Here is a 24,286-nt window from a genome sequence, read left to right as displayed (position 1 = left end):
TTCTCAAACAGTCTCAATGAGTACAAAGGTGCTAAGAATCCTCTTTGCTAATGCCATCAAAGAATGAGATATTTTTTGAACCAGAGGGTCATATTCTTGGGACGTAAAGATTCAACGTTTCAATCTATTATGTTCACAAAGACCAAATCAAAATGTTGGATCCTCAAGGGGTGATATATTCAAGGTGTTGCTTCAGCTTTCTAGAATTAGATCATCAGAAGTATTTTCTTAATGCTTGAATAGGATTTTCAATGAGTATGCATAATGCAAATCCTATAATGTGAGCCAAAATTGTGTGACCTATGAAGAGGTAAAACTAGGAAGAGGAAAAAAGAGAAAATTAATATAGTTCAGAAAGCTCAAATAATTAAACACATCTTTTGATGTACTTGCTTAAAATAATATTCCTTGATATATTTAATTGTGTTAACTTCATGCAGTTTGATTAATACAACAGAAAATGCATTTATCACGAATAATAAACATTCTAATAAGTATTAACCGACTATCTGTGAGCAACCTGATTAAAATTACTGAAAATGCCTTTGCAAAAATATATAAAACTATTTTCTAGTTAGATTGGGAAACATATCCTTCATTTTGCCTTGTGCCAAAAAGTTTCAGTTTTAATATTTGGAGTCTCCTTGAAGGTCTGCAAATGAGTGTAATTTTCCAAAATTCCCGTACATGATCAATTCTTGTTCGGGAGGGGTGACATTTGTGGGTGAGGTCTGGTCCAAGTGTAAAAGATTGTGGAAACACAAGTTGCACAGAATACAGTTTGTGCTGAAAAATCCTGTGATCTCTTGCTCTGGTTACACTGATATCAGGAGGAATTGTGGCAAAGAAATCAACAATTCCAGGCCAGGAAGATCCAGGTTAACTGGACATTTATTATACACCCTTATATGCTTTTTTTTTTAGATGCCTAGAAATAAATGTTAAACAAATCAAATGATCCAAAATCTTTGATCCAATTAATATGATTGTGGGACAAGATATTAAGTGTTCGGCTATTTTACGCTGAGAGGGTGGTTCACAGGTAAACCCAATACTTCCCTCTCCTTGTATTCAAATCACTCCATGGCCACATGCTTGTACACTTTGCAATGCAGGTTACTGGACAGAACTTGCATTTATATAGTGCTTTTCACAACCTCAAGATGTTCCAAAGTGCTTTACAGCCAATGAAATACTTTTGAAGTGTAGTGAGTGCAGCAGCTAAATTACACATTGCAAGGGCCCACAAACAGCAATAAGACAAATCTGTTTTTAGTTACCATGGCTGAGAGATAAATGTTGGCCACAGCATCAGGATAACTCACCTGTTCTTCTTGAAGTAGTTTAATGGGATATTTTACATTCACCGGGGCCTTGAACAGCCTCAAACAGCACAGCACTCCCTCAGTTCTGCGCTGAAGTATTAGTCTAAATTATATAAATTATATTATATGATGGGGCTTGAACACAAGATCTTCTGACTCAGAAGAGAAAGTGCTACCACAAAGTTTAAGCTGACACATTAGGATTGATTAATTTTCCCTTTGGAGCCCAGGGGTGCTGAGGCCAGTTGTAGCAGCTCTACCATTAGGTGAGATCGACTAACTTTAAATACACTAGGGGAATGAAACCTAGAACCTTTTTGTTCTTTAATATTTCATTGGGTAGTTCATGTGTGTAATCATCGAATGAAAACTAGAACATTGTCAGCTGTGTTACCATCAACACTCACTGTTTAGGCTTGCATTGGATGAGGAACAAGAGAATAGTTGGACCCCATAAAATCATACTCTTGCATTAGTTAGTGTTTTGAGAAAAGAAGCTAAGAGAAAAAAAATTAAGAAGTCTTTCTAATGCCCCTAATGTTTCCCAAACCCTTGAAAATCCTTGTCCCTCCTATTTTTCATCTACATGCTGCGACATCATATGAAACCATAATGTAAGGTTCCATATATATGCAGATGCTACCCGGCTCTAACTCGCCATCACCTCTCTCAGCCCCTCCACTGTTTCTAAATTGGAAGACTCCTTGTTTGACATCTTCCTGGCAACTATCTGAGGCTGAATCAGACTGTTCACAATTTTGGTGCTGTATTTGATCCAAAGTTTAGCTTCTGACCACATATCCGTATCATAACCAAGACTGCTTACTTCTACCTCCGTAACATCGCCTGATTCCACTTCGCTTCAGCTCATCTGCTGCTGAAACCCTCATCCGTGCCTTTGTTACCTGTAGACCTGACTATTCCAATGGACTTCTAAATGGCCTTCTATCTTCTACCCTCCATAAACTTAAGCTCATCCAAAACTCTGCTGCCCATACTCTAAATCACACCTAGTCCTGTTCACCCAATCACCTTTGTGCTCACTGATCTACATTAGCTCCCAGTCCGGCGACACCTCAATTTAAAAATTCTCATCCTTGTGTTCAAATCACTCCATGGCCTCACCCTCCCTCTCTCTGTAAACTGCTCTAGCCCTACAACCCTTTGAGATCTCTGTGCTCTTCAAATTCTGGCATCTCTTCTTTTAATCGCTCCACCATGAGCAGCCATGCTTTCAGCTGCCTCGATCCTAGACTCTGGAATTCTTTCCCTAAACCTCTCTGCCCCTCCACCTCTCCCTCCTCCTTTAAGATAGTCCTAAAACCTACCTAGTTCGACCAAGCTTTTGGTCATCTTCCCTAACATCTCCTTATGTTGTTCAGTGTCAAATTTTGTTTGATAACGCTGTGAAGCATTGGGACTGTCACCTTGGGAGATTTTCAAATGTTTAAGGCACTGTGTAAATGTAACTTGTTGTTATTGTTGTTGTTGAAAATATTCCCAGAATTAAATCAAGGGAAATTGTGGGATTACTCACCATGTTGATGTCTGTGTAATGAAGGAGTGTCTCCTGTAGACCATTATAGATATCTATTACAACAGGATGTATCAGAAAACAGGCATAGCTGAGGTTGGCTAGTGGGATCCATAACTTGCTTGATAGCAAACTGCTAACAAACCCTAAGGGGAAAGTTAATAGAAAATGAAATTAAAATTTAGTCTGGAATATAGCCCAGGATTACAGTGGATATTAGAGCAACAAGTATACAATATTTTAAAAAAAGAATCAACATGATTTTCATCCCTTATTGAAGTACTGGTGTACTGATTCCCAAATTGAAGATAAACTGAATGATTGAAGATGAGATCCAAGTTAAGGCTTTCAATATATTTGGCAAGATAAGGGTCCCAAGACTTTTTTCCTTTTTTTTCCACCTTAGATTTTCTCTCCTCCTCTTCTGTCGCACTGACAATGTTGACATACAATATTGCAGTTCCAGTAGTCGTCTGCTACCTCATTCAAATAGTTAAGGCAGTGATTGTTGACATACATGGGACTGCCCATACCTATGTACACAGTGTATTTTCCAGAATATGTCAGTGGTTGGCAGTCAGAAGCAGAAACATTTGTTGATATTGTTTCCCTTCCCATTGTGAGGTCCAGGTTCTCGGCTGATTTCTGTTCTTAACAACGTTGTCTTTGCCGGCACCAGGGATTCCAGGAGAAAGATGGAATGAGAGAGCTTAGAACTGGCCTCCTCTTACTTTCTAATGACCCCAAACATCTAGCTTTTTATCCCTTGGTCTTGATTGACTACCTAAAAATTGTTTTGCTCCCTCCCCCCTGCCCATTCAACTTGAGACAGCCTCCTCTAGTTCCGCAGCCGCATCCCTGTTGCAGCACTGGCAGAATTTCCCTCTTTGATAAAGGCAAGTACCCTCTTAGTGGTGGGAATCTCCACAGGAACTGTCTCACCTCACCAGTACCCTCTTGAGAAAAAGAAGAATCCAACGCTCTTGGTAGAAGATATTTGTTTTGGGAGTTTTGTGGCTCAATGTAGTTTGCAGAAATTTTGCCTCATGTGTCCTTCCAAAGATTGGGAGGAGAGTGAACGTATAGTTTGAGAAAACATGCTTTAATACCCTTCTTCTTCTTCTGCTTTCTCTTTGGCCTCCTTGTCTCGAGAGACAATGGGTAAGCACCTAGAGGTGGTCAATGGTTTGTGGAGCAGCGCCTGGAGTGGCTATAAAGGCCAATTCTAGAGTGACTGACTTCCACAGGCACTGCAGATAAAATTGGTTGTCGGGGCTGTTACACTGTTGGCTCTCTCCAAGCACTTCTCTCTTTTTTCCTGCCAACTGCTAAGTCTCTTCGACTCGCCACTCTTTAGCCCGGCCTTTATGGCTGTCGGCCAGCTCTGGCGATCACTAGCAACTGACTGCCACGACTTGTGATCAATGTCACAGGACTTCATGTCGCGTTTGCAGACGTCTTTAAAGTGGAGTCATGAATGGCCAGTGGGTCTGATACCAGTGACGAGCTCGCTGTACAATGCATCCTTGGGGAACCTGCTCACATGGCCAAGCCATCTCAAGCGCCGCTGGCTCAGCTGGGGATATTGGCCACCTCGAGGACTTCTGCATTGGAGATACGGTCCTGCCACCTGATGCCAAGGATTCTTTGGAGGCTGCGAAGATGGAATGAGTTGAGATGTCACTCTTGGCTGACATACATTGTCCAGACCTCACTGCCGTAGAGCAAGGTACTGAGGACACAGGCTTGAAACACTCGGACTTTTGTGTTCCGTGTCAGTGCACCATTTTCCCACAGCCTCTTGGCCAGTCTGGACATAGCAGCGGACGCCTTTACCATGCGCCTGTTGATTTCTGCATCGAGAGACAGGTTACTGGTGATAGTTGAGCCTAGGTAGGTGAACTCGTGAACCACTTCCAGAGCGTGGTCGCCAATATTGATGGATGGAGCATTTCTGACATCCTGGCCCATGATGTTTGTTTTCTTGAGGCTGATGGTTAGGCCAAATTCGTTGCAGGCAGCTGCAATCCTGTTGCTGAGTCTCTGCAGACACTCTTCTGTGTGGGATGTTAATGTAGCATCGTCAGCAAAGAGGAATTCCCTGATGAGGACTTTCCGTACTTTGGTCTTCGCTCTAAGATGGGCAAGGTTGAACAATCCTGCCATCTGATCTTGTGTGGAGGAAAATTCCTTCTTCTGAAGACCTGAACGCGTGTGAGAGCAGCAGTGAGAAGAAGATCCCAAACCGTGTAGGTGTGAGAACACAGCCCTGTTTCACACCACTCAGGATAGGAAAGGGGTCTGATGAGGCACCGCTATGCTGAATTGCGCCTTTCATATTGTCATGGAATGAGGTGATGATACTTAGCAGCTTTGGTGGACATCCGATCTTTGCTAGTAGTCTGAAGAGACCACATCTGCTGACGAGGTCAAAGGCTTTGGTGAGATCTATGAAAGTAATGTAGAGGGGCATCTGATGTTCACAGTATTTCTCCTGTAGCTGGCGAAGGGAGAACAGCATGTCAATGGTAGATCTCTCTGCTCGAAAGCCACACTGTGCCTCAGGGTAGACACGCTCCGCCAGCTTCTGGAGCCTGTTTATAACGACTTGAGCGAAGCCTTTCCCCACTATGTTGAGCAGGGAGATTCCAAGGTAGTTGTTGCAGTCACCACGGTCACCCTTGTTCTTAGAGAGGGTGATGATATCGGCATTACAGTCTCACAAAGGTAGCATTTTTCTTCCAGCAATATAACTGCTAATAGGAAGGAAAAATTTTAACTTCCCTGCTTGGTGGAAGCAAAGTACACCCAGCCAAAATGTGGGAGGCCTTCTTTAATTAATCAGATTAGTAGTCAATTATAGTATTTAACAATAGTATGCAATCTCAACCCAAGTCTTGTGTGAAGCAAGATTGCACCTCCAGATCCAACAGGAAACCTTGGGCCTTCTAACCCTCCCATGAACACAATCCCCTCCTATACCTGCTCCAGACTACTTACTTTAGTGCCAGGGACTGTTTCTTCTGGTCCCAATTGTGACAGCCAGCCACCTAATTTTTAACAGCTTCATAGCCGCTTTCCACTGGGAGGTTGGACAGCGGCATGTCAATGAGGCTCGATTGTTAAAACTGGGTGGGCCTTCTGCTGCTGTTCCTGGACGGGCTGGGTGCTCAAGAGATAGAGTTCCTGCTCGGTGAATAAAACCAAGCCCAAACTGCTCTTACTTTAGTGTAATGTATATCCACCAACTTCCAACTTGTTCCCCAATATTTGTGTGGCCTATCTCAGACCTTCTTTCAACTCTCACAAATATTAGAAATCACCAACTGCTAAATTGGTGCATCCAATTCGAATTTAAATATTCCCTCAGCTACATAATCAAATGCAACATGATATTAATGTTGTGTCACTATGGATTTCTACTGGTATAATTGTCAACCCAATTTTAATTTATATGTTTTAAATATGTATTATATTCAAATCATCCATATGTCCAACTCTAACCATTTAACATTTCACCTTCCATTATTTCTTATATGTGTCAATGCATAAAAAAGAGATGTGATCATCCCTACAAAACCTAAATCTGTCCAAATTTGAAATACTTTTTTTTTATTCTTTGGTGGGATGTGGATGTCGCTGGCAAGGCCAGCTTTTGGGGTCCATCCCTAACTACCCTTGACAACTGCATGGCTTGCTAGCCCATTTCAGAGAGCAGTTAAGAGTCAACCACCTCTGGAGTCTGGAGTTACATATGGGTCAGAGCAGGGAAGGACAACCGATTTCCTTCCCTAAAGGACATTAGTGATCCAGATGGGTTTTAACGACAATCAACAATAGTTTCATGGCACCATTACTGAGACTGCTTTTGTATCTGTGGAGATTTTTGATGCAGCTCTCTTAGACAGGATACAAGAAAAATGTGCTATCTTTCTCTCACCTCCCTCTCTCCCTTGTGCATCTCCATTTATATTACTATGGCTATTGCTCTACTAAGCTTTCCTTTCACTCCTAAATTTCAAATGTGCAAACCTAGATATTCTTTCTCCTCCCTTTATCTTCACTGAAGACTTCATTCTTTCCCAGGATTTCAGAGCCGTTAAACTTACTTCCTTCAGCCTCCTCCTTCATTAACAAGTTACAGGCTTTTAAAACATTGGCATTCTCCTTTCACAGTTTGCCGCATCTTTAATTCTAATCTTTTCACCCTTGGTGTTGTCCCATACTAAGGGCCTTGACTCATCACCTTGATTTCTCAAAGTGAAAAAACAGATACTGGACTTTGTCATAGAGTTACACAGCACAGAAACAGGCCCTTTGGCCCATCGTGTCTGTGCCGGCCATCAAGCACCTATCTATTCTAATCCCATTTTCCAGCACTTGGCCTGTAGCCTTGTATGCTATGGCATTTCAAGTGCTCATCTAGATACTTCGTAAATGCTGTGAGGGCTCCTGCCTCTACCACCCCTTCAGGCAGTGTGTTCCAGATTCCAACACCCTCTGGGTGAAAATATTTTTCCTCAAATCCCCTCTAAACATCCTACCCCTGACCTTAATCTATGCTTCCTGGTTATTGACACTTCCTATCTACCCTATCTATTCCCCTCACAATTTTGTATACCTCAATCAGGTCCCCCCTCAGCCTTCTCTGCTTTAAGGAAAACAACTCTATCCTATCCAGTCTCTCTTCATAGCTGAAATGTTCCAGCCCAGGCAACATCCTGGTGAATCTCCTCTGCACCCTCTGCAGTGCAATCACATTCATCCTACAGTGTGGTGCCCAGAACTGGTCACAGTACTCCAGCAGTGACCTAACTAGCGTTTTATACAGCTCCACCATAACCTCCCTGCTCTTATATTCTATGCCTCAGCTAATAAAGGAAAGTATCCCATATGCCTTCCTAACCACCTTATCTACCTGTGCTGCTGCCTTCAGTGATCTATGGCCAAGTACACCAAGGTCCCTCTGACACGCTGTACTTCCTAGGGTCCGACCATCCATTGTATATTTCCTTGCCTTGTTAGTCCTCCCAAAATGCATCACTTCACGCTTCTTAGGATTAAATTCCATTTGTCACTGCTCCGCCCATCTTACCAGGCCATCTATATCGTCCTATAGTGTAAGGCTTTCCTCCTCCTTAAAACACCACCAATTTTCGTGTCATCTGAGAACTTACTGATCATATTTCCTATATTCATGTCTAAATCAATAATGTACACTACAAACAGCACGGGTCCCAGCACCGGGCCCTGTGGTGCACCACTGGTCACAGGCTTCCACTCGCAAAAACAACCCTCGACCATCACCTTCTGCCTCCTGTTGCTAAGCCAATTTTGGATCCAATTTGCCAAATTGCCCTGGATCCCAAGGGCTCTTACCTTCTTAACCAATCTCCCATGCAGGACCTTATCAAAAGCTTTACTGAAGTCCATGTAGACTACATCAACTGCTTTAGCCTTATCTACACATCTAGTCACCTCCTTGAAAAATTCAATCAAATTTGTTAGACATGATCTCCCCTTGACAAAGCCATGCTGACTGTCCTTGATTAATCCCTGCCTCTCCAAGTGGAGATTAATCCTGTCCCTCAGAATTTTTTCCAATAGTTTCCCTATCACTGATGTTAGACTCACCGGCCTGTAATTTCCTGGTTTATCCCTACTACCCTTCTTGAATAATGGTACCACATTCGCTGTCCAGTCCTCTGGCACCTCTCGTGGCCAGAGAGGATTTGAAAATTTGTGTCAGAGCCCCTGCTATCTCCTCCCTTGCCTCACATAACAGCCTGGGTTACATCTCATCTGGGCCTGGGGATTTATCTACTTTTAAGCCCACTAAAACAGCTAATACTTTCTCCCTTACAATGCTAATTTGATCGAGTATATCACAATCCCCCTCCCTGATCTCTATACCTACAGCATCCTTCTCCATAGTGAACACAAATAAAAAGTAATCATTTAAAACCTCACCTACGCCCTCCGGCTCCACACACAGATTGCCACTTTGTTCCCTCATGAGCCCTACTCTTTCTCTGGTTATCCTCTTGCCCTTAATATACTTATAAACGCCTTGGGATTTTCCTTTATCTTGCCCGCCAGTGTTTTTTCATGCCCCCTCTTCACTCTCCTAATTACTTTTTTACGTACCCCCCCTACACTATCTATACTCCTCTAGGGCCTCCGCTGTTTTTAGTTTTCTGAATCTGCCATAAGGCCCATTTTTTTGCCTTATCCAATCCTCTATATCCCTTGACATCCAGGGTTCCCTGGACTTGTTGGTCCTACCCTTCACCTTTACGGGAACATGTTGACCCTGAACTCTCACTATTTCCTTTTTGAAAGATTCCCACTGGTCTGATGCAGACTTTCCTACAAATAGCTGCTCCCAATCCACTTTGGCCAGATCCTGTTTTATCATATTGAAATCGGCCTTCCCACAATTCAGTACCTTTATTTCCAGTCCATCTTTGTCCTTTTTCATAACTACCTTAAATCTTACAGAAATAAAAGCAAAAGACTGCAGATGCTGGAAATCTGAAATAAAAACAAGAAATGCTGGAAATACTCAGCAGGTCTGGCAGCATCTGTGGAGAGCGAAGCAGATTTAACGTTTCAGGTCAGTTCTGCTAAGGATCTGATGAAGGGTCACTGACCTGAAACATGTTGAGCCCCAGGCTGATTACAAGCCTCTGGTGTCAGAGTTGCAGAGAGACGTAAGGCAACATATGATGGAGATGCCAGAAGCAATGCCTAGCCATGAGTGGACAGTAGAGGAGTCCATCCATGCCATGACTGCTGCCATGTCTCAGGCATGTGAGCGCATGGCCTCCTCCATCGAGAAGTTGGCGACCCTCATGGAGAGCCAGATCCCACAAATGAACACAGACTTGCACACGAGCTCCATGCAGCAGTGACAAGGTGAAAGAAGGACAAGGTGTCTGGTGTGCAGGGAGGAGAAGGGGCTGACCTCCACAGCTGGGGACTCTCCTCAGGGTGCTCCAAGTGTGGTCAGTGGCTGCTCAGCCCCTCTGCCAGTGAGCCCAGCTCCAGTAGCCGCGGCCCCTGAGTAGAGTCCTGCACCTGTGCAGGAAACCCTCTGGCAGCCGACGCCCTCCAAGACTCAGGCAGCCAGAGAACAGCCGCCGAAGTCATCACAGGCCAAGGAGCAGCCTGATCAGCAGCCTGCCTCCAGCCCAGCTGCTGCGATGGGCTCACACCTCGTAGAATCACTCGAAAACTTATAAAGAAAAGCACCTAGAGACACTTGGTGGTATATGGGTGTTTGAAAGTTGACATGTGCTGCATCATATAAAGTTCTTTTGATCAAGCAATTAACTTTTATTGTGTAAAAGTGATTATTCTATCAAGCCTTAATTGAGAGCTGCTAACTTCACCCTTCCCCCTTAGTGGATGCCAATGTAGGCACAGCCCTCATTTGAATATGAGCTCCCATAGGCACCAGTGCATGGGTCAGCTGGGCAATAGACACAGAACACAAATAGGAAGAAGGCGACAGACTGCATGCATTGAGGTGAGTCTTTATTGGTTTTACCCTGAGTGGCCATCATGGTGGCTGGAAGCAGGTAAAGGATGAGATTGTGTCTTGCCTTCTTGGCCTGTCGCAGAATCTGCCTGGACTCCAGTGGAAGGGCTTTAACATCCAATGCTGCTTGTTCATCTCCTTCCTCCACGTCCTCCTCGTCAATGGAGGAGTGTCACTCAGTCATGTCAGCGTCATCCAAGGCCTCCCCCCTCTGTAGTGCTAGGGTGTGTAGAGCGCAGAAGGCCACAACGATATGCGAGATCCTTGCAGGGGCATACTGCAGGGCACCACCGGATCAATCTAGGCAGTGGAATCTCATCTTCAGCAGCCCAGTGGCCTGCTCAATGGTCGCTCAGGTGCAGCCGTGGCAAATGTTGTTCCTCTCCTTCGCTGCAGTGAGAAGGTTCCTCACAGGCGCCAGTAGCTATGTCTTCAATGGGTAGCCCTTGCCCCCGAGAATCCATCCTTGAAGGCGAGTGGGGGGCCTGAAAAGCTATGGCACCTGGGACTGTCGAAGTATTTAGGTGCTGTGGCTGCGTCCTCGGAAGCGGGCACACATATGCCAGGAAACGCTTTCGGTGGTCGCAGACCAGTTGAGCATTGATGGAATGGAAACCCTTCCTGTTGATGAAGGTGGCTGACTGGTCCGTTGGTGCCTTGATGGCCACATGTGTGCAATCTATCACACCTTGCACCTGGGAGATTCCAGCTGAATGGCCACAAATCCGATTGTTCGCTCGGCCTAATTGTCAGGTCCGGTCTGGCAGCGTACATAGTCACTGGCCAACTTGAACAGGGCATTGATCACCTCCTTGATACAGCAGTGGGCTGCTGCCTAGCACACCCCACACATGTCCCCGGTGGATCCTTGGAATTATCCATATGCGTAAAAGTTTAGTGCAACTCTGACCTTCAGGGCTACTAGCATAGGGTGACCCATCAAATCTCATAGGTTGCAACTCATCGTGCAGCATGATGCATAAGTCAGTGACAGCCTCCTTGGACAGGCGTAGTCTTTGCTGACAATAGTGCTAGGACATTTGGTTGTAGCTAATTCAAGTCCAGAACACTCTTTGTCGCAGGTGCTCTCTTCTTGGAATGGCCAGCTGCTGCTGCTCTCCTTGTGGATCTTCATGGGTAGGTGCAGCTTGCAGCTGCCTCTTGGCCTCCCTCCATTGAAGGTGCCGCATCACGCCATTGCAGTCCAAAAAGACAGGGTGTATGAGGCCCATGCCAGGTGACCAATAGGCCTCCAGAGTGCTGTCAATGCAGAGACGACCCTGCCTTGACAACTGAGCTTTTGCTACTTTTCCTGGCAGAATTCCTGATGGCCCTCAGTGCCCACACTCGCTGATAGCCGACCTTCTCATCCAGCAGTTTGGGCACCCGATACAGGCATCCAAAACCAAGCCCCCAAATTGCAGAGCACCTGAGACCCTGCTCAGCCAGCACTCCCACCCTAGACCCTGACCCCCACCCCCATCTTGCACACCACACAGCACTGCAGTCCAACAATGGCCTCTGCATGACCCCTTCCTCTATGCAGTTCTGGACATGACTGCCTACCTGTCGCGGCACTGAGGCCTTGCTTTGGTGCCACCAGCTTTTAATGGTCAGGAATCCAAAGGCAAGTGAGGGTCGCCCACCGTCCACTTAACCCCAAGGCCCCCATTGAATCACGATGAATTAGATGAAAATGTATTAAAAGTAAGTGTTCTACAACATAATTTACATTCCTGTCGTGTCAGGACAACAATGCTGCCCTTGGTGCTTTCCTGCTGCTGACTAAATCTGGAACCTACGTCATGACACCGGATTTCTAGACGGACACTTCCGCAATTCTCCGTCCCACCCATGCCACCATTTCCACTCCAAGCGCCCGCATGAAATTCAGCCCTATAAATGCAAATTGGGATATGCCATTTGGAACATTCTCTACACCTGAGCCGAAATGTTCCCAATTCTGCCAATCCTACTCTTAAAATAATTGTCAGGAGGTGCACCAGGGCAGTTCAGGTTGACTCACTCGTGCTCCTCTGGAGTTAAGCCTCTGCCAGATGTCCTGGCTGGGAATCACAGCTTGCTGTCCAGTCAATCACAGGGGAAAATCTGAATGCACCAGTGAAAAATCTAGTTTAAGGTTTAACAAGTGAAAAATCCCAAGGGCTGTCTGTATTTCCCAACTATAAGAGTACTGTACCTGCATATCCTTCTTCACTTACAAGTATGATCCAGCCAACTGCAGCAGCCCATGCAGTTCTGTGCAATGCCTGATACAGCACAGGAAGGACAGAGTAGGACTCAATTGAGTCATCCAGTGCATACCCCAATGCTATCACTGTAGCCATTGTAATCAGAGAACACAGCCAACCAGTAAGAACAGAAGTCTAGAAAAGAAAGCATTATGATGTTAATTGGCAGCAGTAGCAATTTGCATTTAGCATAAAACCAGGTCCATTGGAACTTCACAGAGAACAGGAATGGGCACTGAGCCTTTATGAGCTGTTTCACACTGCTACTATGCAGTAACAGCACATGTGGTGTTAGCCGTTAATAGGATGTTGCCCAAAAGACGTTCTGCCTGTCACACAAATGAGAAATGTGATATATGAATTTCAATATCAGTGTGATGCTAGGTATATAGGCCGTACATCCCAAAGACTGGCGGATCACATAAAAAAAAAATGTCCCTTCCACTGTTCACAACAGGCAAGGTACGTGCTGTACCCAAACAGCCCATACTTACAAAACTCAAAACAGTGTCCAACATTAGATGTGATTCCGCGATTGGACAACATTTGCTAAATAATCCTCAGTGTGCTAAGAATTGCGCTGACAACCAATTTAAGACTGTCAGTAGGGCTCGAATTAGAGGAGAACAGATACATCGGAGGGTTGTTGTTCTGGAGATTACGGAGATTGGGAGGAGCGAAGCCATGGACTGATTTGTATACAGGGTTGAGAATTTTATGAAGCAGAATCTGAATATCAACCCCTAAGAGTTTGCCTGCAATTGACATTAAACTCACAGCGAGACCGACAGCAGTGATAAGAGAGCAGCGGCAAAGAGCAAGAGCACAGCTAAACTGGCGGCAGTGATAACAGAAGTGTCAGAGAGTGAGAACACAGCAAGACTGGCAGCAGGAATAAGACAACAATGGCAGAGAGCGAGAGCACAACCAGACTGGCGGCGGTGACCAGAGAGCTCTGGAGGGTTAAGAGTCAACTGACCAGGTTAAAAAAAAATATCAAAGTTTAATGTCACAGGAAAGCAGATCAGTGATTTGTTGGTGAGTATTCCTCTTTTTCTCTTGAAACTAGGGCATTTGTACAAATTTTGAGCTGGGAAATTAAAAACTTAAATTGGAGTAATTATAACAGTAAGTAAATTAATAAGGGTATTAGCACAAAGTAAGTCGAGAGGCATAAATTAAAGTTAATAGCTTAAATAAAGTACCAACTAAATTGCAAATGAGGTCATAGGGTTTTTGTTTTCACCATGGACAGCCAGCTGTGACCTGTAGCTTGCAATTCTTGCACCATTTGGAAAATCCAGGACACTTCCAATGTCTTGGGTGACTACGTGTGTAGGAAATGTTTCCAGCTGCTTCGGCTCGAGCTCAGGATATCTGAACTTAAGGGACAACTGGAATCACTGGGGAGCATGAGGGATCAGGAAAGTTCCCTGGATTGTACTTTCCAGGCAGTAAGAGTTCAGGATACTAGGTGGGTGGGACTAGGAAGAGGCAGGAGGTTCAGGAGTCTTCAGGGTATGTGCCACTGTCAAACCGGTACTGAGCATTGGAGACTGCTGGAAGTGACAATACCCTGAAGGAGTGCAGTCCAGACCATGTCACCAATGGGCAAGGGATTGTACAGGTGGGAGCAGCAAAGTACAGAATAGCAGTTGTTATAGAAGGTTCCATAGTTAGGGGGACAGACAGACATTTCTGTAACGGTCATTGTGAGTCCCACATGGTCTGTTACCTCCCTGGTGTCAGGATAAAGGACATCATGGAGAGGGTGCAGGGGGAAGCGAGCAAACCAGAAGTTGTGGTACACATTGGTGCCAAGGAAAGAGTAAGAGCAGATATTGAGGATCTACAGTCAGATTTTCAAGAGCTAGGGAGGAACTTAAAGAAGAGGACCTCGGAGGTAGTAATCTCTGGAACAACCTCAACAGGACTGGGACCAATATCCTCATGAGGAAGTTCATTAGTGTGATTGGGGAGAGTTTAAACTAAATTAGCAGGGGGGTGGGCACCAGCATATAGAATTAGAAAAGAGGAATAAGGTATATAATGTGAGAGTGATGGACAGATCTATGATTAGGAGCAGACGGAGAAGGGCTATGAGGAATGCAAAGACACAATTATAATGAATGTATGTGGTGAATAAGGTGGTTGAGCTATAAGCACGTATAGTAGTATGGGAATATGATGTAGTTGCAATAATGGAAACGTGGTTTAAAAATGGCGAGAACTGGGTGCTTAATATTCTTTTGGGCCTCCTTATCTCGAGAGACAATGGATACGCGCCTGGAGGTGGTCAGTGGTTTGTGAAGCAGCGCCTGGAGTGGCTATAAAGGCCAATTCTGGAGTGACAGGCTCTTCCACAGGTGCTGCAGAGAAATTTGTTTGTTGGGGCTGTTGCACAGTTGGCTCTCCCCTTGCGCCTCTGTCTTTTTTCCTGCCAACTACTAAGTCTCTTCGACTCGCCACAATTTAGCCCTGTCTTTATGGCTGCCCGCCAGCTCTGGCGAATGCTGGCAACTGACTCCCACGACTTGTGATCAATGTCACACGATTTCATGTCGCGTTTGCAGACGTCTTTATAACGGAGACATGGACGGCCGGTGGGTCTGATACCAGTGGCGAGCTCGCTGTACAATGTGTCTTTGGGGATCCTGCCATCTTCCATGCGGCTCACATGGCCAAGCCATCTCAAGCGCCGCTGACTCAGTAGTGTGTATAAGCTGGGGATGTTGGCCGCTTCAAGGACTTCTGTGTTGGAGATATAGTCCTGCCACCTGATGCCAAGTATTCTCCGAAGGCAGCGAAGATGGAATGAATTGAGACGTCGCTCTTGGCTGGCATACGTTGTCCAGGCCTCGCTGCCGTAGAGCAAGGTACTGAGGACACAGGCCTGATACACTCGGACTTTTGTGTTCCGTGTCAGTGCGCCATTTTCCCACACTCTCTTGGCCAGTCTGAACATAGCAGTGGAAGCCTTACCCATGCGCTTGTTGATTTCTGCATCTAGAGACAGGTTACTGGTGATAGTTGAGCCTAGATAGGTGAACTCTTGAACCACTTCCAGAGCGTGGTCGCCAATATTGATGGATGGAGCATTTCTGACATCCTGCCCCATGATGTTCGTTTTCTTGAGGCTGATGGTTAGGCCAAATTCATTGCAGGCAGACGCAAACCTGTCGATGAGACTCTGCAGGCATTCTTCAGTGTGAGATGTTAAAGCAGCATCGTCAGCAAAGAGGAGTTCTCTGATGAGGACTTTCCGTACTTTGGACTTCGCTCTTAGACGGGCAAGGTTGAACAACCTGCCCCCTGATCTTGTGTGGAGGAAAATTCCTTCTTCAGAGGATTTGAACGCATGTGAAAGCAGCAGGGAGAAGAAAATCCCAAAAAGTGTGGGTGCGAGAACACAGCCCTGTTTCACACCACTCAGGATAGGAAAGGGCTCTGATGAGGAGCCACCATGTTGAATTGTGCCTTTCATATTGTCATGGAATGAGGTGATGATACTTAGTAGCTTTGGTGGACATCCGATCTTTTCTAGTAGTCTGAAGAGACCACGTCTGCTGACGAGGTCAAAGGCTTTGGTGAGATCAATGAAAGCAATGTAGAGGGGCATCTGTTGTTCACGGCATTTCTCCTGTATCTGACGAAGGGAGAACAGCATGTCAATAGTCATCTCTCTGCACGAAAGCCACACTGTGCCTCAGGGTAGACGCGCTCGGCCAGCTTCTGGAGCCTGTTCAGAGCGACTCGAGCAAAGACTTTCCCCACTATGCTGAGCAGGGAGATTCCACGGTAGTTGTTGCAGTCACCGCGGTCACCTTTGTTTTTATAGAGGGTGATGATGTTGGCATCGCGCATGTCCTGGGGTACTGCTCCCTCGTCCCAGCACAGGCATAGCAGTTCATGTAGTGCTGAGAGTATAGCAGGCTTGGCACTCTTGATTATTTCAGGGGTAATGCTGTCCTTTCCAGGGGCTTTTCCGCTGGCTAGGGAATCAATGGCATCACTGAGTTCCGATTTGGTTGGCTGTATGTCCAGCTCATCCATGACTGGTAGAGGCTGGGCTGCATTGAGGGCAGTCTCAGTGACAGCATTCTCCCTGGAGTACAGTTCTAGGTAGTGCTCAACCCAGCGGTCCATCTGTTTGCGTTGGTCAGTGATTATGTCCCCCGATTTAGATTTGAGGGGGGTGATCTTCTTGATGGTTGGCCCAAGAGCTCTCTTCATGCCATCATACATTCCTCTGATGTTTCCGGTGTCTGAGGCCAGCTGAATATGACTGCATAGGTGTTGCCAGTAGTCGTTTGCGCAACGCCTAGCTGTTCTTTGTGCAGTACTTCTGGCTGCTTTAAGTGCTGCGGATGTTAAATCGCTGGGGGCTTTCTTGTAGTTCAAAAGTTCAAAATATACAAGGATACAAAGTGTTCAGAAAAGATAGAGAAGGAAAAAAGGGCAGTGGGGTGGCAGTACTAATTAGGGAAGACATTGCAGTGTTGGAAAGAGGGGGTGTCCTTAAGGGGTCAAGGAGAGAATCCATTTGGTTAGAGTTGAGAAACAAAAAGGGCATGATCATGCTACTAGGGGCATTCTATAGGCCTCCAAATAGTGAGCGAGAGAGAAATAGAGGAACTCACCTCCTGACTCTCCAAAGCCTGTCCAAGATCGACAAGGCACAAGTCAGGAGTGTGATGGAATATTCTTGCCTGGATGGGTGCAGCTCCAACAACACTCAAGAAGCTCGACACCATCCAGGACAAAGCAGCCCACTTGATTGGCACCCCGTCTACAAACATTCCCTCCCTCCACCACCGACGCACAGTGGCAGTAGTATGTACCATCTACAAGATGCACTGCAGCAAAGCGCCAAGGTGACTCAGGCAGCACCTTCTAAACCCGCGACCTGTACTACCTAGAAGGACAAGGGCAGAAGATGCGTGGGAACAACACCACCAGCAATTTCCCCTCCAAGCCACACACCATCCTGACTTGGAACTATATCGCCGTTCCTTCACTGTCACTGGGTCAAAATCTTGGAACTCCCTCTCTAACAGCACTGTGGATGTACCTACCCCACATGGACTGCAGCAGTTCAAGAAGGTAGCTCACCACCACCTTTTCATGGGCAATTAGGGATGGGGCAATAAATGCTGGCCTGGCCAGCAACGCCCACATCCCAGGAAACGAAAAAAAAATCTGCAGAAAAATCACAGAGATGTGCATGATATTGGGAGACTTTAAATACCCAAATATTGGTTGGGATAATGTTAGAGTAAAGAGAAAGGGTGGGGGGGGGGGTGGGTGGCGGGGAGAGAAATTCTGATTTGTATTCAGGAGAACTTCTTTGAAAAGTATGTTTTCAGCCCAACTAGAAAAGAGGCATTGTTGGATCTGGTGCTGAGAAATGATGTGGGCCAAGTGGGCCAAGTGGACCAAGTGTCTGTGCGGGAACACTTGGCTAAGAATGATCATTGCATCATAAGATTTAGACTCGCAACACAGAAAATCAAGGAATGATATAAGGAATGGTTAGATTGAAACAGGGCTAATTTCAAGTACCCTGGTTCGATGAAGAATGCAGGAGGGCATGCCAGGAGCTGCACGAGGCATACCTCAAAATGAGGCGTCAACCCGGTGAAGCTATAACACAGGACTATCTGCGTGCCAAACTGTGTAAGCAGCATGCGATTGACAGAGCTAAGCGATCCCATAACCAACGGATCAGATCGAAGCTCTGCAGTCCTGCCACATCCAGCCGTGAATGGTGGTGGACAATTAAACAACTAACTGGAGGAGGTGGCTCCACAAATTACCCCATCCTCAATGATGGGGGAGCCCAGCACATTAGCACAAAAGATAAGCCTGAAGCATTTGCAACAATCTTCAGCGAGAAGTGCCGAGTTGATGTTCCATCTCGGCCTCCTCCTGAAGTCCCCAGCATCACAGATGCCAGACTTCAGCCAATTCGATTCACTCCGCGTGATATCAAGAAATGACTGAAGGCACTAGATACTGCAAAAGCTATGGGCTCTGACAATATTCCGGCAATAGTACTGAAGACCTGTGCTCCAGAACTTGCCGCGCCCCTAGCCAAGTTGTTCCAGTACAGATACAACACTGGTGTCTACCCTGCAATGTAGAAAATTGCCCAGGTATGTCCTGTACTCAAAAAGCAGGACAAGTCCAACCCGGCAAATTACCACCCCATCAGCCTACTCTCAATCATCAGTAAAGTGATGGAAGGTGTCATCAACAGTGCCATCAAGCGGCACTTGCTTCGCAATAACCTGCTCCGTGACACTCAGTTTGGGTTCCGCCAGGGCTACTCAGCTCCTGACCTCATTACAGCCCTGGTTCAAACATGGACAAAAGAGCTGAACTCAGGAGGTGAGGTGAGAGTGACTGCCCTTGACATCAAGGCAGCATTTGACCGAGTACGGCATCAAGGAGCCCTAGCAAAACTGAGGTCAATGGGAATCAGGGGGAAAACCCTCCGCTGGCTGGAGTCATGCCTAGCACAAAGGAAGATGGTTGTGGTTGTTGGAGGTCAATCATCTGAGCTCCAGGACATCACTGCAGGAGTTCCTCAGGGTAGTGTCCTAGGCCCAACCATCTTCAGCTGCTTCATCAATGACCTTCCTTCAATCATAAGGTCAGAAGTGGGGATGTTCACTGATGATTGCACAATGTTCAGCACCATTCGGGACTCCTCAGATACTGAAACAGTCCGTGTAGAAATGCAGCAAGACCTGGACAATATCCAGGCTTGGGCTGATAAGTGGCAAGTAACATTCGCGCCACACAAGTGCCAGGCAATAACCATCTCCAACAAGAGAGAATCTAACCATCTCCCCTTGACATTCAACGGCATTACCACCACTGAATCCCCCACTATCAACATCCTAGGGGCTACCATTGACCAGAAACTGAACTGGAGTAGCCATATAAATACCGTGGTTACAACAGCAGGTCAGAGACTAGGAATCCTGAGGCGAGTAACTCACCTCCTGACTCCCCAAAGCCTGTCCACCATCTTCAAGGCACATGTCAGGAGTGTGATGGAATACTCTCCACTTGCCTGGATGGGTGCAGCTCCAACAACACTCAAGAAGCTCGACACCATCCAGGACAAAGCAGCCCGCTTGATTGACACCCCATCTACAAACATTCACTCTCTCCATCACCGACACACAGTGGCAGCAGTGTGTACCATCTGCAAGATGCACTGCAGCAATGCACCAAGGCTCCTCAGACAGCACCTTCCAAACCCGCGACCTCTACCAACTAGAAGGACAAGGGCAGCAAATACATGGGAGCACCACCACCTGCAAGATCCCCTCCAAGTCACACACCATCCTGACTTGGAACTATCTCGCCCTTCCTTCACTGTCACTGGGTCATAATGCTGGAACTCCCTTCCTAACAGTACTGTGGGTATACCTACCCCAAATGGACTGCAGCGGTTGAAGAAGGCAGCTCACTACCACCTTTTCAAGGGCAATTAGGAATGGGCAGCGTCGCCCACATCCCATGAATAAATTTTTAAAAATGCAATGAGAAGGGATCTAGCTAGGATAAAATGGAACCAAAGACTGCAGGAAACGCTGGCGTAGAACGATGGGTTATCTTTAAGGAAGGGATGCTTCAGGTACAGGCTAGATACATTCCAAAAAGGGCAAAAATTAGGGAACCAAAAACAAGGCTCCTTGGGTGACGAGGGAGATAGAGATTATGATGAAACAATAAAAGACAGTGTATGATGCATATTGGGTGAAGTCTTCAAGTGAGAATCAGGCCAAATCCAATAAGTTGAGAGGGGAGGTGAAGAGAAAAGTAGGACTGGCAAAGAGAGAATGAGAATAAAATGGTGGAAGGGCCTGCCATAATCTTCCAATCTTCCCTAGATATGGGGGAGGTGCCAGAGGATTGGAGAGTGACTTATTCAAGAAAGGGTGCAAGAACAGCAATAGTATCTACCGGCCAGTTAGTTTAAAATCAGTCTTGGGTAAGGTTTTACAAACAATAATCAGGGGGAAATAATCAGTACACACTTGTCGAGGTTTGAGGTAATTAAGGCTAGTCAGCATGGATTTGTAAAAGGTAGATCTTGCTTGATTAATCTAATTGAACGTTTTGATGAAGTAACAGAGAAGGTGATGAAGGGTGGATGTTGTCGATATGGATTTTAGGAACGCATTTGATTAATTACCATATAAAAGGCTGGTTAACAAAATTGAATTCAGTCAGTGGCCAATTGGATAAAAAGTTGGCTTAAGGACAGAAAACAGCAAGTTGCGGTAAAGGTTTGTTTTTCAGACTGCAGAATGGTAGACAGTGGTGTTTCTCAAGGGTCCGTGCTGGGACCACTGATTTTTTTGCTATATATACATAACTTGGACCTTGGAATACAGAGAAGAATTTCAAAATTTGCCCATGATACCAAACTTGGAGGAATGGCAAACAGTGAGGATAACACAAGCGGCCTGCAACAGAACAAAGATAAGCTAGCAGAATGGGCAGACATGTGGCAGATGGAATTTAATACAAGCAAGTGTGAGGTTATGCATTTCGGCAGTAGAGATGGGGAGAGGCAATACAGACTTAATGACACAGTTCTGAAGAATGTACAAGGACAGAGGGATCTTGGGATCCATGTGCACAGATCCTTAAAGATGGCAGGCAAAGCATGTGGGGTCTTGGGCTTTATAAGTAGCAGTATTGAGTACAAAAGCAGGGAAGTTATGCTGAACCTATATAAAGCTCTGGTTAGGCCCCAACTAGAGTATTGGATCCAGTTCTGGTTGCCATACTTTATGATAGATGTGAGAGTTCTTGAGAGGGTGCAGAGGAGATTTACCAGAATGGGTCCAGGGATGGGAGATTTTAGTTACAAGGTTAGGTTGGAAAAGCTGGGGTTGTTCTCCCTAGAACAAAGGAGATTGAGGAGAGATTTGTTACAGGTGTACAAGATTATGACAGGCTTAGATAAGTTAGACAACAATTGATGGTACAAGACAAGGGGACACTGATTGAACGTTTTGGGCAAGAGATGCAGGGGGAACGTGAGGAAGAACTTTTTTACACAGCTAGTGGTAATGACCTGGAACTCACTGCCCACGAAGGTGATGGAAGCAGAGACAATCAACGATTTTTCAAAAGGAAATCGGATGGGCACATGAAAGAAATAAAGTTGCAGGGCTACGGGGATTATGTGGGGGAGGGGGACTGACTGAATAACTCTGCAGAGAGACGGCATGGACTCGATGGGCTGAATGGCCTCCTCTGCATCTGTTTATTCTTCTCTCCTTGCTTGAGCAGAGATGTTACAGTGGCTAACATACAACCCCCAGGTGCAATTTGTATATCTAAGGAGGATTGAACATTATGATCAGGGTCTCTGCTATCTCCTCTCTGACATGCATTAGCCTAGGGTGGTCCAATGACTTATCCACTTTGATTTCTGTTATTTTATTTTTCAGGAAAATGGGTGTGTAACCATGCAATGGCAGTCTCATGGAAATGGACAATAGAGGAAAGATGATTTACTGTTGAGTGCATTGTGAAAGTCAAGGAGTCAAGAAAGGATAGCATTCCAAGATTATGGTCACAGAGGATATTGTTGGTGACTTTGGCAGTCTTGATGTTGTCACCACGATGAAAACTGAATGGATTTAAAGGGGGTATGGTGGCAGAACATGTAATATTTGGAGCTGAGTTAAGTTCAGAGGAGCAATGACATTGAAGTATTGATAAAATAAAGACTGTGGAGGAGAGTGAGTGAGATTGAAGAGTTGAGCCTGTCCAATAATATATTTTTTCTTATAAAATGTTCTTATAATGTAGTTAGAACTAATGATTTGTTGTTCATTGCTTAGTTGACTTTTTTTCGGCAAAGTTGTAACATCCAGGCAGCAAACTTAACTGCTTGCAGTAAGTGTCGAAATTCAGGGGATTTGCCACAGGATGTCATGGCACATCCAGTTACTGGTCCTCAATATAGTCAATGATGGGAAGAGGGTTGGGAATACTGAGCTAAACATTGAGACTGCATGCCTCAGAATTGCTAGCCCACCTGGAATATGTGCATCCTATGACTACAAAACTTTAGAATATAGGTCAACTTTAGGTGATCTGTTTGTAGAGAATATTCATAATTCTTTACAGATACATTTATGGCAAGTTGTTACTACTGCACAAACACAACATTAATGTCTGCTGTTGACCTTTTTCACCTCATTCTTTGTACCTTGGTTGTCAGCAAAGGTGCTTTTCTGTGATGCATTAAAATGCCCAGCATAATTCCAAGTAAAAATGGACCATAACGACAATAAGGCTTTGTATAGTACTGTATATTGTATGCCCCTTGTGTAAGCAGTCTGAAGACAAATATAATACAATGTTTAGTAATAGAAAATGAATGTATTTTAAAACAATGCTATCTAATAAATTCACAGTGGGAGCGTCCAGTGCCACATTGTTCAAAAACGGCAACATTTTCATATGTGCGAGACTTCAAAATTGATCCTGTGTCCTCTTGTCACCCTATTATGGTTTAGTTTGAAGTAGTTTTCAAGATTTACCCATTCCATAACATTTTCTTTCTTATTTACTCTGTGAAGTCACCTCTCAGTCATCTCCTTTAAGATTAAAAAGCCCAAGTTTCCCCGGTCTACATAACTCAGGCTTGTGGCACAAGAAATTAGTCTCATAGATCTTCTCTGAATCACATCAAAGGCTTGAATCTCTCCCTTGTGTCTTTGTGATCAGAACTGATACAGCAATCAAGATGTGGTCTGACAGAATGCTTTAGGTCCTAGATTTTGGCATAAGATCTATGGAGACCCTGGAGAAATGGCTGAGTTCAGCCATTTATGCTGTTCCTCTGGGGATTTTGGTGATTTGTTGAAGTTATGTCTTGAGATCAGGAGAACCCCCAGGTAATTCCAGGCCTTGCAGTTTAAGCATGACATTCTCTAACGTACTCTGCTGTTTTCATTATATATTTGCATTGTCGATTCCTACTCTGCACTGTATGGGCACGTTGAGCTCTGACTCTACTAAAACCACTAGGTATTGTTTAACTTCATCTTTAGCTATCTTGACTTGACTTCATTCATGCAGTACTTATGTAGCCCATCTTTTCTTCCTGTGTACTTTATACTTTTTCATATTAAATTTTATCAGCTATTGATCTTCCCATTTACGAATTTAGTCTAATTCATTTTGTAATTTCCAAGCTATCTCCTCAGCTTCAACTGTCCCTCTTAGTTATCTTCATTTGCAAATTTGACCATTTTGCATTGAGTTTCTGACTCGCAGTAATTAATATAAAATAAATTAGAAGCAATAATGGTTGCTGCACCACTCACTGGGATGTCCACTCAGCATTTTGCCCTCACCTCAACATAACTCCATCCATGGATCTAACTCAGAGTGAGTCTTCAAAGTATAGAGATATATTCTGAAGCTCTGTAAGATGGTTTATATAAACTGAATGCATAATAAAAGCCCATGGGGTATAAATCATATCTTATAATTCCTCATAACGTTTGTCCCATGTTGACTATGACTAGAAATTATTGCCTGGAAATTACTGTTAGTGATATCAGTGGATGAATGTTTCATGCAC

The 24,286-nt window shown here is 45.1% G+C and overlaps 1 protein-coding gene across 1 annotated transcript in view; it reads right to left on the bottom strand.

The window, feature by feature from the left end:
* Nucleotides 1-214: 214 nt before the first annotated feature.
* oacyl (O-acyltransferase like) overlaps nucleotides 215-24,286 on the bottom strand; it is a 72,548-nt gene continuing 48,476 nt past the window's right edge. Inside the window, exons 14-17 of the mRNA XM_068058148.1 lie at nucleotides 22,904-23,033; nucleotides 12,603-12,789; nucleotides 2,863-3,005; nucleotides 215-316 (exon numbers count right to left, since the gene is read on the bottom strand). Of these exons, the coding sequence (XP_067914249.1) occupies nucleotides 215-316; nucleotides 2,863-3,005; nucleotides 12,603-12,789; nucleotides 22,904-23,033 (562 nt within the window). The remainder of the gene's footprint in view (nucleotides 317-2,862; nucleotides 3,006-12,602; nucleotides 12,790-22,903; nucleotides 23,034-24,286) is intronic.

This window comes from Heterodontus francisci, chromosome 1 (assembly GCF_036365525.1).
Source record: "Heterodontus francisci isolate sHetFra1 chromosome 1, sHetFra1.hap1, whole genome shotgun sequence".
NCBI classification, from domain to species: domain Eukaryota; kingdom Metazoa; phylum Chordata; class Chondrichthyes; order Heterodontiformes; family Heterodontidae; genus Heterodontus; species Heterodontus francisci.
Note: the sequence above shows the minus strand (reverse complement) of the source record. Positions and strands in the feature narration are given on the sequence as shown.